At 46.0% G+C, this 14,276-nt stretch overlaps 1 protein-coding gene across 3 annotated transcripts in view; it reads left to right on the forward strand.

The window, feature by feature from the left end:
* large2 (LARGE xylosyl- and glucuronyltransferase 2) overlaps positions 1-14,276 on the forward strand; it is a 71,179-nt gene that overhangs the window by 46,129 nt on the left and 10,774 nt on the right. For all 3 annotated transcript variants that reach the window (XM_065952582.1, XM_065952583.1, XM_065952584.1), the window contains 4 exons: positions 8,019-8,254; positions 12,022-12,311; positions 13,268-13,350; positions 13,899-14,022. In XM_065952582.1, coding sequence (XP_065808654.1) covers positions 8,155-8,254; positions 12,022-12,311; positions 13,268-13,350; positions 13,899-14,022 — 597 coding nt within the window. In that variant the 5' untranslated portion in view covers positions 8,019-8,154. The remainder of the gene's footprint in view (positions 1-8,018; positions 8,255-12,021; positions 12,312-13,267; positions 13,351-13,898; positions 14,023-14,276) is intronic.

The following is a 14,276-nucleotide window of genomic DNA, read 5'->3' on the forward strand; positions in this document are numbered from 1 at the left end:
CTCAGGATTGGATGAGACAGCATTTCCAGCATCGAGACCGCCATCGCAACCTCTAGGGGGTTTTCATTTAAAAGTTATAAATAAACCTGAAAAGCAAAGCCACAACGTGAAGCTGAAGTTCTTTACATCCCTCCTCTGAATGAAGATAAAAGAGAAATTAAAAAGTGTAAAAAGGAGTAGGATGAATACTTCCAGGACCATCTATATTCCAGCGTGTTGGCTCTCCTCCTCCTTTAGTGATCAGAGCGTTTGTAGAGCCGGTTGTTGATCCCTCTGCTTCTCCTCTCATCTGTTGAATTATCAAAGCGTTCTTTCTCTTCATCTCACGAGCTTCCGCTGAGCTTTATTTACCTGTTTGCCTTTAAGATGTTATGACAGGGCTCCTTTTCACCTCCTGCTTTAGAGCGCTGCAGCAGGAGGTGCACATATACCTCACGTGTGTTTTATGTCTGACTTCAGTGGATTGGTTTTGTGTAAACGTACCTTGACTGCAGTGACTGAAGCAATCTTCTTGTGCAAAATTATTTGTACACGATATAAGTTTAGATCAGGGCCTGACTGATATGGGATTTATGGCGCTGATACTGATCTTTATTGGGGAGGGAGAAAAAAAATCTGATAATGATTTATCGGCCAATATCTTTCTTAGAGCTGTCTTCTTTTTTTAGCGATAAATACACACGTTTATTGTGTTGATCCCTCAAATGCAGTTATCAAACACTTGTGAAAAAGATAAATACTGAAGACAAGACGGCCACTCAACTGGAAAGTAACTGAGCATTACATGCATCACTGCTCAACACTCTGGAGAGTGATGATGCTTGTTGTAATCCATATAGCGCTCTCTGCTGATGACAGCGTGAAGGACAACTGCGGGGTAATACAACTCAAATGAAATGCTATTTGACTTGTGAAATGACTTCTCGTAATATCTGCGCATTTTTGCGATAAATTAGCCGATACCGAGAGTCACTGGATATGCTAATACCGGCCGATATTATCGGCTGGCCAATTTATCGGTCGGGCTCTAGTTTGGATGTAATTTAACTTGTTTATGTACATTGATCAGACATGATGGCTTTCAAGGATTATGTAACAGGCTTTTAAATTAGGAGTCCAAAATAGATTCAAAAACATGAGCTAGGTTAAAAATACTAGAATGATCCTCTTTGGGGGCGCTGGTGGCGCAGTGGTTAGTGTGCGCGCCCCATGTATGGAGACTGTAGTCCTCCAAGCGGGCGGCCCAGGTTTGATCCACTGTCCTGTCTCTACAATAAAGGCACAAAACAACCAAAAACAAATCTTAAAAACAAAAACAAAAATCTAGAATGATCCTCTAAACATTTCCACCCAGTCTGGACGTTTTTGACTCGGATCATCTGAGAATTTAAAGATAAGGGAGCAGGTTTTAACACCTGCAAACGCTGCCGGATGAATAAAATCTCCACAGCAGTGTAAGGGTTAAAAACCTCTGTGTGCTGGAAAGAGTGTAAAATGAGCTGTGTGGTCTGGTTCATGAGTGGGACAGAGAGGACAGTGTATCACGGTGAGATCCTGCCTGTGGCGGTGGGACTAAAGGGAAATGTAATGAAAGGTCTTCCATGGTCACAAAGCCACTAATCCCACCTCAGCTTACTCCGATAAATCACAAAGAAATACACGAATAACGTTCCCGGAGCAGCCCGCGCGGCGACAGCACGGCAGATTAAGTCCAGCGCGTTCTGTGACCTGAAGGAATCAAATTAAAATCAGAACAGGAGGATGAACCGCGCAGGCTGCATGTAACGGCGACTCATACAAACACAGAAACATGTCTTGATCGCTGATGAGAAAGATGAGTTATATTCAACTCGTGATGTAATATTCAGTTCTGTGTCACAGCGGGATTAACCTGCTACCCGCCTGAGGAGGAAATGCTCTCTCCGTGCAGGTTGTGCTCTTTTCTGCAAGACTGGAAAGAAGTTCTTTTTTTTATCATTTAGTCAGGCAGATACTGTCAGCTGAAGGAAAGATTTTGTTTTTTTTGCTGAAGAGCTGTGATGCTGGTCAGAGGGAAAAGGAGCAGCGGGTGGTCTGTGATGCAGAGCGGAGGCTGAGGACGGAGAGAAATAGGGCAGTGAGAGGCTGAAACACGATACAGCGCTGCTTCGGGGCAGAGGACGGAGCAGATGCGGTTTCTGAAGAGCTTCACGAGGCATTTTTTTCCCCCTCACATTAGCTCTTGAGATTTTTTTTAAGTCAGTTCGCAGAAATCTTCAAGATGACGGTTGGTGAGGAGAGCGACGACGCAAAAATGGAGAGAGGGGAAAGACGTTTTTTGGACAGGGTGCTTAGTCATGTTTCAGAGATGCAATTTCAGCTCCCACTCGCTCTTTAAGTGCTGTCTCACTTCCTGATTTGACAGGTTTCCTTTCAGACGATGTTGATCAAGTTTATTTATGTTTGATTCGATCAGGTCGATTAAATCTGTGATTTATGATCAATATTAAAGGAGCAGTATGTAACTCCGCCACCTAGTGTTTAAAATGGGTACTGCAGTCCATATTCAAAACATTACAGAAAGCTGTCTCTCCCCCTCCTCTCTAGAGTCGATGCTCACGCAGGTCACCATGTGGTGGACACTGAAGCTTCAGTGTTTATCCAGCTCTGCATGGGTCTGTAAACCTTTCTGTGTTCTAACCTCTCTCCATTTTTCAAAAGCATTTTCAATATTGATCCTAGTTTGAGCACGTTTCTGCTCGTGGAGCTTATTAGAAACATGCAGAGGCTTTTTAGGTCGGGTACAATCACTTCTATCTGAACCACTTCTCTTGCTCGCTTCCTTACTGCTGCGTCGCTCGGGGACGCCTTGGAGGTTACTAATACGTTTGCATGCGAGGTGGAGAATGTAGGTTCTTTAATAACACATCTGGAGCGTTTATTAATTCCGTCTCCGGCATGAACTAAAAGGCCGTTCATTACGCCGGTGTGCTGAACAAACACTTTTTTAAGCGGGGACAAATCTAATATGAAAGTCTCCTGCTGGGCGGGAAAACACTTTAATTAAAAATGATCAGACGCTAAGGGGGGATGATCGCGTTACTGTGTACAAACAGGGCGTGTGATGATGGCGATGTGTCGTACACGTGTGAATTCTGTTTGTTAACGGATGATTTCCTGTTATTTGAGAGTCGTTTAATGCTCGGCTCATGGCATGGTGACAGACGCTTTTTTATCTTCTGTCACAACGCACATCTCAGCTGCAGAAATTCAAAACTTTATTTGGACATGCACTCTGCTGTCATATCTTTGTGTGTGTGTGTGTGTGTGTGTGTGTGGGGGGGGGTCGGTCAGTGAGGTCAACAGAGAGAGCGAGTGGACATGATTACTCGTTTCCACTCTTATCTCCATCCCCCCCTCCAATGCAGGAAGTGCCAGCTGATTATTCTCTTAATCAGAACTATCTCCTGTGTGATTAGCTCGCTGCTAAAGAGCCCTTCAGTCTGAGTAGGAACCCGAGCGCTGCTGTCAGCCCTTAATTGCATTATCACAGTGGATGCCGCCTCCCACCCCACCCCCCCCCCCCCCCACTGTGAAGGGAGACTCCCTGCAGGTGCAACCACAGGAATCCAGACGGTTATCTGTTTATGAAAGGGAGTGTCGCTATTTTGATCTGAAGTATCCGTGTTTTGAAGCTCGTTCTTTCAGTTCGTTTTGTGCTTTAATGCATTTGCACAAAACTCCAGAAAGAGATGTCATCAATCAGAAGAATTCACCTCCAGCGAGCGGGAAGGGGTGTGATCGGTGATCTGAGCTAAGATCTCTGTGCATGTCATGAAACTGCTGCATTATGTTTTCTGTTCTCCAGTATGTTCTCTTGATTTTGTGATTCTGTCGAACTACACACAGCTTTGATATTAAGGCAGATATTCTCATTTTAGCGTCTTATAGCGGTCTCTGTTGCTCTTTTTTGTCGTTCTCTTTACGTCCTATATCTTACATCAGGAGGAAAAATTTGGTCCAATTTGGTAAAACAATAAAAACAAAAATAAGTGAAGTATTGAGGAGGAAGTAGAACAGTAGGTCTTGTTTTCTCCAGGCGACCACTTTCTACTTAGATTGTCTTTCCTCATTGTAAACATTTGAAAAACTCGCTGGCCCTCACAAAAAACAACAACAAAGGGCTTTAGTTTGTTAGATCCCAAAGTATGCACAAAGTAGCGCCCATTTAAGAACACCAGAGTGCTCAGTTGTGGTTTGAAGTCGATGTTTACTGTCACGTCTTTGGATTGCAGCTCGACCTTCACTCTGACTTTGGAAACTTTCGCTTTGATGTGGTGACGGTGAGCGAGTGTTTCAAAGGACTGTCTGAGAAAGCAGCTGATTGTTCTCTCTCTGTGTTATCCTTTAATTTACAGCCATTAGACTCCTGTCCGTCCCTCCAGTGCTGTCCTCAGCTCTGATTAGACGACCGAGGAGGCTGAAAGCGCTGCAGCCCTCCTCCATATAACACCGGCCGACTCTTTTGTTTTTACGGCTACAATTAGAGCCCCGAAGTGTAAGCGTTTTGTGCAGGTCCTGCAGAATCAACAAAAGCTGCCTATTAAACTCCTCTTTAGTGGCCCTGTCCCTCACTTTTATCTGCTCGCTCTGTTTATGAGAGTTTGAGGCTGAAGGGCCAATACTCCTCCGCATCGCACAACTCAGCCTGGACCTTATTTACTGACTCCTCTCCCTCCTCTTTTGTGCTGTTTCATCTCCTCTCTATTGCCTAAATCTTCTTTTATTTTCTGCTCTCTGTCCCCGAGCTCCTGCATCTTTCATTTTCTTATCTCCCTTTTGTCTTCCTCCTCCTCCTTTATTTTCTTCTTCTTCATTACTGTCCTTGTTTTCTCTGCTTTATTTCCTCTTATCTGTCCCCTAGTCTTCTCCTCCATCTCACCTCATCCCGTCTTTCCGCTCTTTCCGTCTTTTTCTCTCCTCCAGACTCAGCACCTTTTGACGCTCCTGTCATAGAAACATGCACCTCACTAATTAACTCATAAATCATCTCAAAGCCGTTTGCATATTTACACCTCTGGTCGTGTTTTTGGTCAACTTTAAACTAACAAAAACAGTCCTGAAGTGACTCTCTGCAAAATGACACAGGAAGTGTCAATTCTTTCCACCAATCAATGGACTGCAGTCTGTCTAGCTCCGGCCTTTAGGGTCGAATCAGTCTGCTTGGCACCCCAACAGAAGGGGAGCAAAAAAAGTAGGATAGTATGGATCTGTATTTTTGGTAACATTTCAACTTTAGACAATGGAAACGCTAATTAATATGTACTGAACTAAACGGGCCACTTGGTAGAAACGGGGCTTAAATTGTATGAAGGCACATTTCCAATATGGCAATCACCACCGTGGGGCTTCAAAATACCTACTTCCTTGTGTCTGTCTCTGGTTTATTTATAAAGAATCTCGATAGTTTTAGCTTTATTCTAGTTCCTGACCATCATCCAGTTAGAATAAGTCACTGCTGGTGGATTGCTGGTGGATATGTGGACATATCCATTTTTTAATTTAATGTTGTATAATTGTTTGATTGTTAATTTGTTGTCTAGCTGTTTCTAGCTTTTATGTTGTTTTCCGTCTTTGTTGAAGAAATCTGTTTCAGTGCAACACCGACATGAAGTTTAATATCTAGGAAGAATCCTGGTCATGTTTTAGGGCATTACATGCATTAAAGAGACGAGCTGAAATTTGACTAAATAAAAAATACAAACAGGATTGAAAGGCTTATCCAGCGGCCGGGATGTTTGCGGCTGATCTAATAATAGCTGCTAAGCTTTCAGGCTCAGGATGAAAGTGACGTTTGTCCTCAGTTTGGCATCAGACGGAGATCATGAAATATAAAAAGGGATTTTCCAGGGATGCAGTCAGTCAATTTCTCTTTAATCTTATAGTTACCTTTTGATATTTGGTCAGTGTGAGAGGGAAGCTTCTTATCCTGTTGGTGGCGTTAGAGGGAGGGTGGGAAGGCTCTAGAAACAGGAAGGGTCTTCCTTTGAGTAATTATCGTGATTGTGTCTGTACCTTTAAATATGTAAATGAGCTGTGTCTGACCACGCCCCCTCTCTGGAAGGGCTTGGGTCGGCTCGGGCTTTCTCGCTCCATGTCCTATTGTTTACAGTGAGAAGTCAGACTCAGAGGGCAGAACAAACAACTAGCTGTGGGAGTGTCACCCACCTGGGGGAGGGGTTACTGCCCTTTGTGATGTCATGAAGGGAAAATCTCCAAACGGCCTGTTTGAGCACACATTTTCTGAAAAGTGGAATAGGCTGAAGACGGAGAGGATGGACTTTTCTCATCATTGTGGGGTTTGCAGACGGACTACTCATACCAGCCCTTCCTTCGAGGAACATACATTTCCCCAACACACTTACTGTTCAGCTCCACTGGTTCCGACGACGGATAGCGCCTCAACGCTTTCTATTAATTTCCTACGGAGAGCCAGTCATGCAGTGCATTCTGGGATTGCTGCGGCGAGTTACGAGATCATGATCATGAATCCACAAATCATGAAGACAGATATTCTATCTGATTCAGGACTGTGCTGTTCTCAGAGTTGTTTGTTGAAGGTCAAGATGGATGACCTCTGGGTGCTACAGAGAGAGAGAGAGCGACTGACTCTCCTCACAGCTGAGCGTCAATTTCATCCCGCAGCAGATTACGGCCGTGCATGTGTTTGTCGAGACTCGGTAACGTGGCTCCTTTGTTTGTTTGACTTGAAGTTTCTCTTCAGAAAACTGCCGTCTGTCTGCAGACTGACGCCGTCTCCCCCGCTCCGCGTCTCACTCCTGCCTCCAGACCTTTGTGTCGGTTTGATTTAGTCTCCGAAGGACGCCCCGTGTTCGCTCTCTTTTTTCTTCTCGCTGCTTTTCATCACAGCTATCTGCACGCCGCCGTGTCCTCCAGCTGCTCTCACAAATAAAACTCATCATCCGAAAATCACAAAGTATCTCACAGACTTCTCACGGCCACACAGGGAAAAGTGTTGGTTTCATTACTTCGACTTTTTCTTTTGTTAGAGTTCAAAGATTTTATTATAATGCAGATTTATCAATCTCATTTAGAGAAGTCTTTATTTAACTGTAACTTTGTGATGAAGTCTTTAGAAGTCAGAAGATTAATTCAGTTCTAATTAAAAGTGAAAGTGGAGGCAGGAGTTCAGCTGGTTCATTTCTAACGAGTATAATCCAGGTAGTGGTTCAGTCTCCTGTGGAGTTTGTTTGTCAGCACAGCGGCTCAGCAGGGAAAAAACAGAACAGAACATGACTTTTTTGGGGGATTATTTTTGATCCGACTCATATGTGTCTGAAAATGTATTTTCTTCTTTTCTTTGTTGCCATATTAGCTGCATTTTGTCCAAGCTGCAACCTGAGTTGTAAGCCAAGTGTAAAATCCTGCAGTTCCTCAAGTGTCCACTAGAGGCGGGCTGCAGAAGCACAGGAAGTCACATACACACCCATTCTAAAAAGCCTGTTTTTACAGCAGAGATTAACATGTTTACAGCCTGGTTCAAAAAACAAACAGGTCTGATTAGCTCATGTCTCAATCGACACACACTGTACGGGGGGTGAATGTTTTGATGACTCATCAGTTTTGATTTGATGAAGGATAACAGTTATTCACAATAAGGCGTGTAGCTGACATGATTGACAGGCGGGCGTGGTGTAACGGTTTGTCAGGAGTCTTAAAACCTGCTCCAGCTCCAGCTCTCAGCCTGTTGTTAGGTTGACTGAAAGTTAGGCTGAGACAGCATTTCCAGCACGGAGACCGCCATCGATGGGACCCCAGGCTTCAAACATTCTAATTCATGGTTTTGTCATTTTGGTTGTATTTTGGTCCCTTTCAGCTTCTGTATTTTCAGACTGAAGCGGGACAGCTCCGCGTTCCTCCACAGAGACGATAAAAAACCAAATGACAGTTATTCCGCTCTTTGATTTGGGTTAATAATTCTTGTTGTTTTTAACTCTTTCTTCTTCTTCTCTCCTCAGATGAAAGGATGCTGCAGGGATCCGACGAGGGACTGAGCCCTACCTGAGTCCTCCCCCTCCCCCCCCCCCCCCCCCCCCACCCCCCCTCCCCCCCACCCCTCTCCTCCCTCAGAGCCCTCAGCGTCTCCGTCCCATCATGAACCTGCTGTGTCGCGGGCGCCTGAAGCTGCTGGTGGCGTCTCTCACGGCCGTCGTCCTGCTCACCTGGCTCTACCTGCTGGCTGGAAACCTGGAGAGTGAGTACACAAACATGTTCATTTAAAAAGGAAAAAATAAACCCAGGTCTGAGTTCTGCCAGGCTTTTCTCAGCAGTCAGTGTAATCTTAGAATCCTCACCGGGTCGTGGTTTCGGGGTCACACAGAGTTGCAGGAATCCAACCAGCAGAGGACATCAATTATGAGCCGCTCGATGTTTCCTCGATCCGAGCATGGGGTTAAATCTTCAAACACATGGAGCCCATTTTCTGTTCAGTTTGATTTCTCACTCTGACGTTCCTCGGAGCCAGCGAGGCCGCCGCAGCGAGCCTGCAGTCAGCACTTTGTGTTCGGATCGCAACCGCCGGGGTCACGACGCTGCCAAGCTGTTTTCCTGGAAGAACACAAACACACATAAAGGCAACACGATAGTCAGAGGCACATCAGAGGGAGCTTCAGATGCTGCTCTAGATAAATGTTTTGATTCTTTTTATCGCCAGAATTAATTTTTTTAATTTTTACCAGGCCTTTATAGATAGAGTCAGAAATCAGGGAGAGAGAGGATCCGAGCTGTCATTGGGCACGAGTACAGCACGGCCAATCACGGTGCTGAGTCAAACCACCGCCAATACTTCATCTTTATGAAGGAATTTTTTCGACTTTGATGCATTGAAATGGCGCCGCCAGATGGATATTTAAGTCAACTTTCCAGTCTATGTTGGACTCTCATCCCGACTCACACACACACGCACACACACACACACACACACACGTTGAGGTTAGCAGGAATCTCTGGAGGGAAACCAGAGCGAAAAAATAGGATTCCCCTTTGTTGATAATCCTGGAACATGCAGGACTGCTGAGTAATTATGGTGCAGTGCGTGTGTATGTATGTGTGTGTGTGTACAGTATGTGTGTGTGTGTGTGTGACCATGATGGAGTGAGTCTGTGCTCTGAGGAGGAACACTCTGCTTCAGAAATAACCAACGAGCTTCTGTTGCTGCCTGCCTGTCTGTCTATCTGTCTGTCTGACTGTCTGTGCATCTGTCTGCCTGCAGATCAGATTCTGGTCACTCTATCTCTTCTCTCGGTTCAAGTTTTCTCTGACTCCTCGTCTCCTCGTCCTTCCTCTCTAACTCAGGTTGGATGATTGAGCTCAACTCCAGTTAGTTATTACGGAAGCCGGCTCGTGCAGACGCTCTGCAACAGCCTGAACGATTTCCATTTAAGGAAACAAAAACCCTGAAACACACCGTCCAAAACAAATGCATTAACTGCAAACCTGCTGTAAATACTTTAAAAAATGCACAAGGTCAAATTCCTCCAGGCCTGTAGGGGGCGTTTAGTAGGACATCTTGACAGTTTCAACCACTGTGAGTTTCAGTTAACACGTATATTAAACGAGCAGATACATAACTAAAACAAGAAAAGCTAAATGATGAAAAATAAACCCTGACATCCAACAAGATGCACAACAAAGAAATGTAACCGTCTTCCACAATCTTTCATCTTCTCCATACAGATATGACATTTTTATAAAAAATGTAAAGGCACAGTTTGTAGATTCCACCACCAGGGGGCTCTCGGGGAATCATGGGAGAGATGGAAGCGAACGCGGAGTCGACCGTAGTCATGATGACCGAGTGAAGCCGACCTGAGGAAGAGAATATGTTTAGAGACAAGCTATTGTGTCTGAGTATAATTTACATGATATTTTTATCACAGCAGCTCAAACAGCAACAGTACGGCAGCTTTCAGGAGCAGCTCACGCTTCCTCATGCAGAGGCCTTTGAAGTAACATCCGTTGTTTCCATGGCAACGATAAACTCTGACTTGGCGGCTCTACCATGACAAGACAGGTCTCGCTACTACTTTGAAATGTTTTACTCTTGCTGTTTTAAATGTTGGAAATATTTGAGGTAATGTAAGTAAATTATATATAACATAGTTTTAGTCATTTTTTAATTAAGTTACATATTTTAAATCAGACTCTGAAAGAGCTTCCTTCCTTCTTTCGTTCCTCGTCTGTCACTGACATCTCCTCGCTCACTAAACGAGGGAGTGAGCATTCCCAGCATGCCTCACTTCAGCTGTGGGCCAGCTGCTGCTCCGACGGGGCGAGAGAGAGAACGAGAAAGGAGGAGGAGGGAAAAATAGAGACACGTTATGGAAATAAGACGAGGAAAAGAGGGACTCGTAGAGGAAGAGAAAAAGAGAGGGCAGGGAGGGCGGAGCGACAGGTGAAGAGATTAGAAATGAAAACAGGAAGCGGAAACTGAATGAGGAGGAAACAGAGATTTGGCTGCAGTGGAAATGTAGAGAAAAAAGAAGAAAACAGGATCGACGCCCATTGTTTCTTAGAAATAAACCAAACCGCTCTCCTGATTACATCGTCATAATAACGTAATCCCCTCCTGGATTATTTGCAAAGAGCTCGTCTTTCAGATTGAATCAAACACGAGGGTTATGCACCACTCGGGATTTACAAGCCGGAAGGCGCCAACACTCATCAGAACACAGGAAAAGAAATGTTTAGGTGCTAAAAATAAACTGTTATTTCACTCAATATCTTCTTAAAGGTGGAGTCGTTACAGCTTGTAAACATATAATTCAAACATGGCCCCTCCTCCTCCAGAAGCTCACCCTTACTGCAGGATGTAATGTGTACGTTTACTGCTTGTACCTACACTGCAAGCTAATGCCCGCTAGCACAAGCTAAACGCCAGTCTTTGTCTCCTGCCCAGGGGCGATTCTAGGGTCTGTTGGGGCCCTAAGCAAAAACTCATTGAGGGCCCCTACGACCAGCGTTTGTTATAACTTTCCTTTTTTTTTCACCCCCAGACGGCTAACTCCTCTTCACTTTCCTTCATTGCCAAATTTTGTTTTTTACAGGAATAATGGTGCAACGCTTAGCAGGGCATTGATAGTGAGTGCTGTCAGATGGGGCCAGATTAGGTAGTCATTACTACTGTCATTGCAAAATTTTAAATTTTTTGTAATGCTTTGTTTTAAAGTTTGGGGGGGGCCCTGCTGGCCTGGGGCCCCAAGCAATTGCCTGCCTTGCCTGTTAACAATCAGCGCCTCTGCTCCTGCCTGTCCAACAGGAAGCAGACCAACTCCTTTAAATATCTTCAAACTCGGGGTCGGGGGTCCGATTCCGCAGCTCCTGCAGCCACATGTCTGATGTGTCCTAGAGCAAGACTTTTAACCCCAAGTTGCTCCCACTGCTTCGTTAGAGGTGTATGAATGTGTATGAATGGGTTAATAAATACTGATGGACTCTTAACACATCAGCCTCTACCATCAGGGTGTGAATGTGTAAAAGTGCTTTAAACTAGAAAAGCTGCACAAGCCACACACGCTAACTCCTCAGTCATTCTGGGTTTTTCTTTAACCCCTTCCCGCTCTGCCAGGAAGGGAAGAGCGAGGAAGGCGGTGAAAGAGGAGAAGTCGAAGTGTGATGAGCCAATTTTCACGTGTGAGACTCTCGAGAAATCAGCATGTTTGTATCTTCAGCGAGAAAAGCACAACGTATGTGATACCACAAGCCCGAGAACAAGTTTACACTTCCTGTCGTCGTGTCAGATTAAATTTAGAGAAAGTGAAAACAAACCTTGCAGCAGCTGCTGTCGCCCGTGTTTCCGCTCTGACTGTTAATCCTGCTGCTCACGCTGAGTGGGAAGTAAACAAACATATTCACAAAGTGGACTCTGGCATCCCACAGTAAAAAAAAGAGGGAATAGAAACAAGCAACGTGCACTTCAGATGGTCTAAACCTCCTTCCTCTCTCCCCCCCTCCCCCCCTCAGATGGTCGCTCCCTCCTCCTCGCTCCCTGCCTCCCGGACACGCCTGCAGCCCGGGTCCTGGAGCGAGCCGTCCTCGAGTCGCGCGTCCGAGAGGTGGAGGAGGAGAACCGGCAGATCCGCCTGCAGCTCAGCCAGTCGCATGGCACCGCTGCCCAGCCGCCGGACGGTAACTATGGCAACCAGCAGTGGGGAGCCTCGGCGGACACGGGGCCCGAGGACGGGGACAACACGGCCGAGGAGAAGAACAACCACACGGAGTGTCCCCGGTCGCCCACCGTCCAGAAGTGTGAGGTAAGGAAACACAAACATGATAACATGCTGCACAAGAGGGAAGGGTGGAGGCAGTGAGGAAGGTGGAGTCAGTGAGGAAGGTGGAGTCAGTGAGGAAGGTGGAGTCAGTGAGGAGGGTGGAGTCAGTGAGGAAGGTGGAGTCAGTGAGGAAGGTGGAGTCAGTGAGGAGGGTGGAGTCAGTGAGGAAGGTGGAGTCAGTGAGGAAGGTGGAGTCAGTGAGGAGGGTGGAGTCAGTGAGGAAGGTGGAGTCAGTGAGGAGGGTGGAGTCAGTGAGGAAGGTGGAGTCAGTGAGGAGGGTGGAGTCAGTGAGGAGGGTGGAGTCAGTGAGGAAGGTGGACTCAGTGAGGAGGGTGGAGTCAGTGAGGAAGGTAGTGAGGAGGGTGGAGTCAGTGAGGAAGGTGGAGTCAGTGAGGAAGGTGGAGTCAGTGAGGAGGATGGAGTCAGTGAGGAAGGTGGAGTCAGTGAGGAGGGTGGAGTCAGTGAGGAGGGTGGAGTCAGTGAGGAAGGTGGAGTCAGTGAGGAGGGTGGAGTCAGTGAGGAAGGTGGAGTCAGTGAGGAAGGTGGAGTCAGTGAGGAAGGTGGAGGTGGTGATGAGTGAGTCGACGGGGAATAAACCCCCTTTGATGTGTTTTCAGCTTCTGATTTTCTGTTTGAAAGCAAATGACGTGAAATCATAAATATCCGAGAGGCTAAATATGAAATGTCAAATCCGAGACGTAAAAAAACGTCCAGATTTATGTGAAGTTAGGAAAAAAGTGGAGCTCATACTTTGCGCTGAATACTCTCCCGCTGAACTCCTAAAATAAGACGGAGGGATGATTCACAGAGAAACGTGTTTGAATGACTCATGGCTGCTGCTGCTGCTGCTTCTCTAAAACTCTGAGCTGTTAAACTTCCTCATGAACCCGCTGACCCCTCCTCTTCCTCTTCCTCTTCCTCTTCCTCTGTCCCTGCAGCTGATCCATGTAGCGTGCGTTTGTGCCGGTCACAACGCCAGCAGAGACGTGGTCACGCTGGTCAAGTCCGTCCTCTTTCACAGGTGAGTCTCTTCATTTACAACGACAGAAGTGTTCAGATTGAAGTCTCTGCGTTCAAACTCGGGTACCGTGCTTGAGTCCACTTGAAGAGGTGGTCTCGAGTACGGTCTGATCCGGGCGAACATAACGCCGTTTCATGACCTTTTTTTCCGATTTACAGTCTGTATCTCCCAGCATGCATTGCCCATAGGGAGTAATTTAAACATCTAGTGTTGTAGTCCTCATGTAGCGTTTTTACTCGGTCTTGTCCGTCTCTCGGACTGGGAGTAAGACCACCACAGATTTTCTTCTATTTTTTCCACGTTCTTAATGTGTTTATTAATCTGCAGGATTCAAAATAGAATAAACCCAAGCTGTTAAATTCTGTGACTGCCCTTAAAAGTGGGATGAGCTACATGCCTAAATATGTCACCCTGCTGCCCTGAACACCAAATCAACAACCAGAGGAGATTTTATTCCTGCAGGAAGAACAGTGTGTGCAAAGCTAAACCAGCTGGCTGTCCTCCATAAGGAACCTTTGGATCATGATGTCTCTCTTTTTCTTTTTCAGGAGAAATCCTCTTCACTTCCATTTCATCACCGACACCGTAGCCAATCGCATCCTGAGTTCTCTGTTTCAGTCCTGGATGGTCCCGTCTGTGCAAGTCAGCTTCTACGACGCCGACGAACTCAAGGTAAGAGGAACACACGGTGTCAGTCCTCATCCATCAAACGCCTCTGCTCGTCCCCGTTTCCTGCTTTGTGTCGGGAGGAGGTGAGTCAAAGTCAAAGATCAAAGTCGACCCTTCCACCTCCACGAAGCAGCAGCGAGTCGACTTGAATGCATTGATAAATCTCCTCTGAAGGCAGAGATTCACCTCGCAGCATCAAAGAGACGTCGGCACAAAAGCAGCACGCTCCAGATGAATCAGAGACGCGCAAACAGGAG

This window comes from Labrus bergylta, chromosome 3 (genome assembly GCF_963930695.1).
Source record: "Labrus bergylta chromosome 3, fLabBer1.1, whole genome shotgun sequence".
Lineage (NCBI taxonomy): Eukaryota > Metazoa > Chordata > Actinopteri > Labriformes > Labridae > Labrus > Labrus bergylta.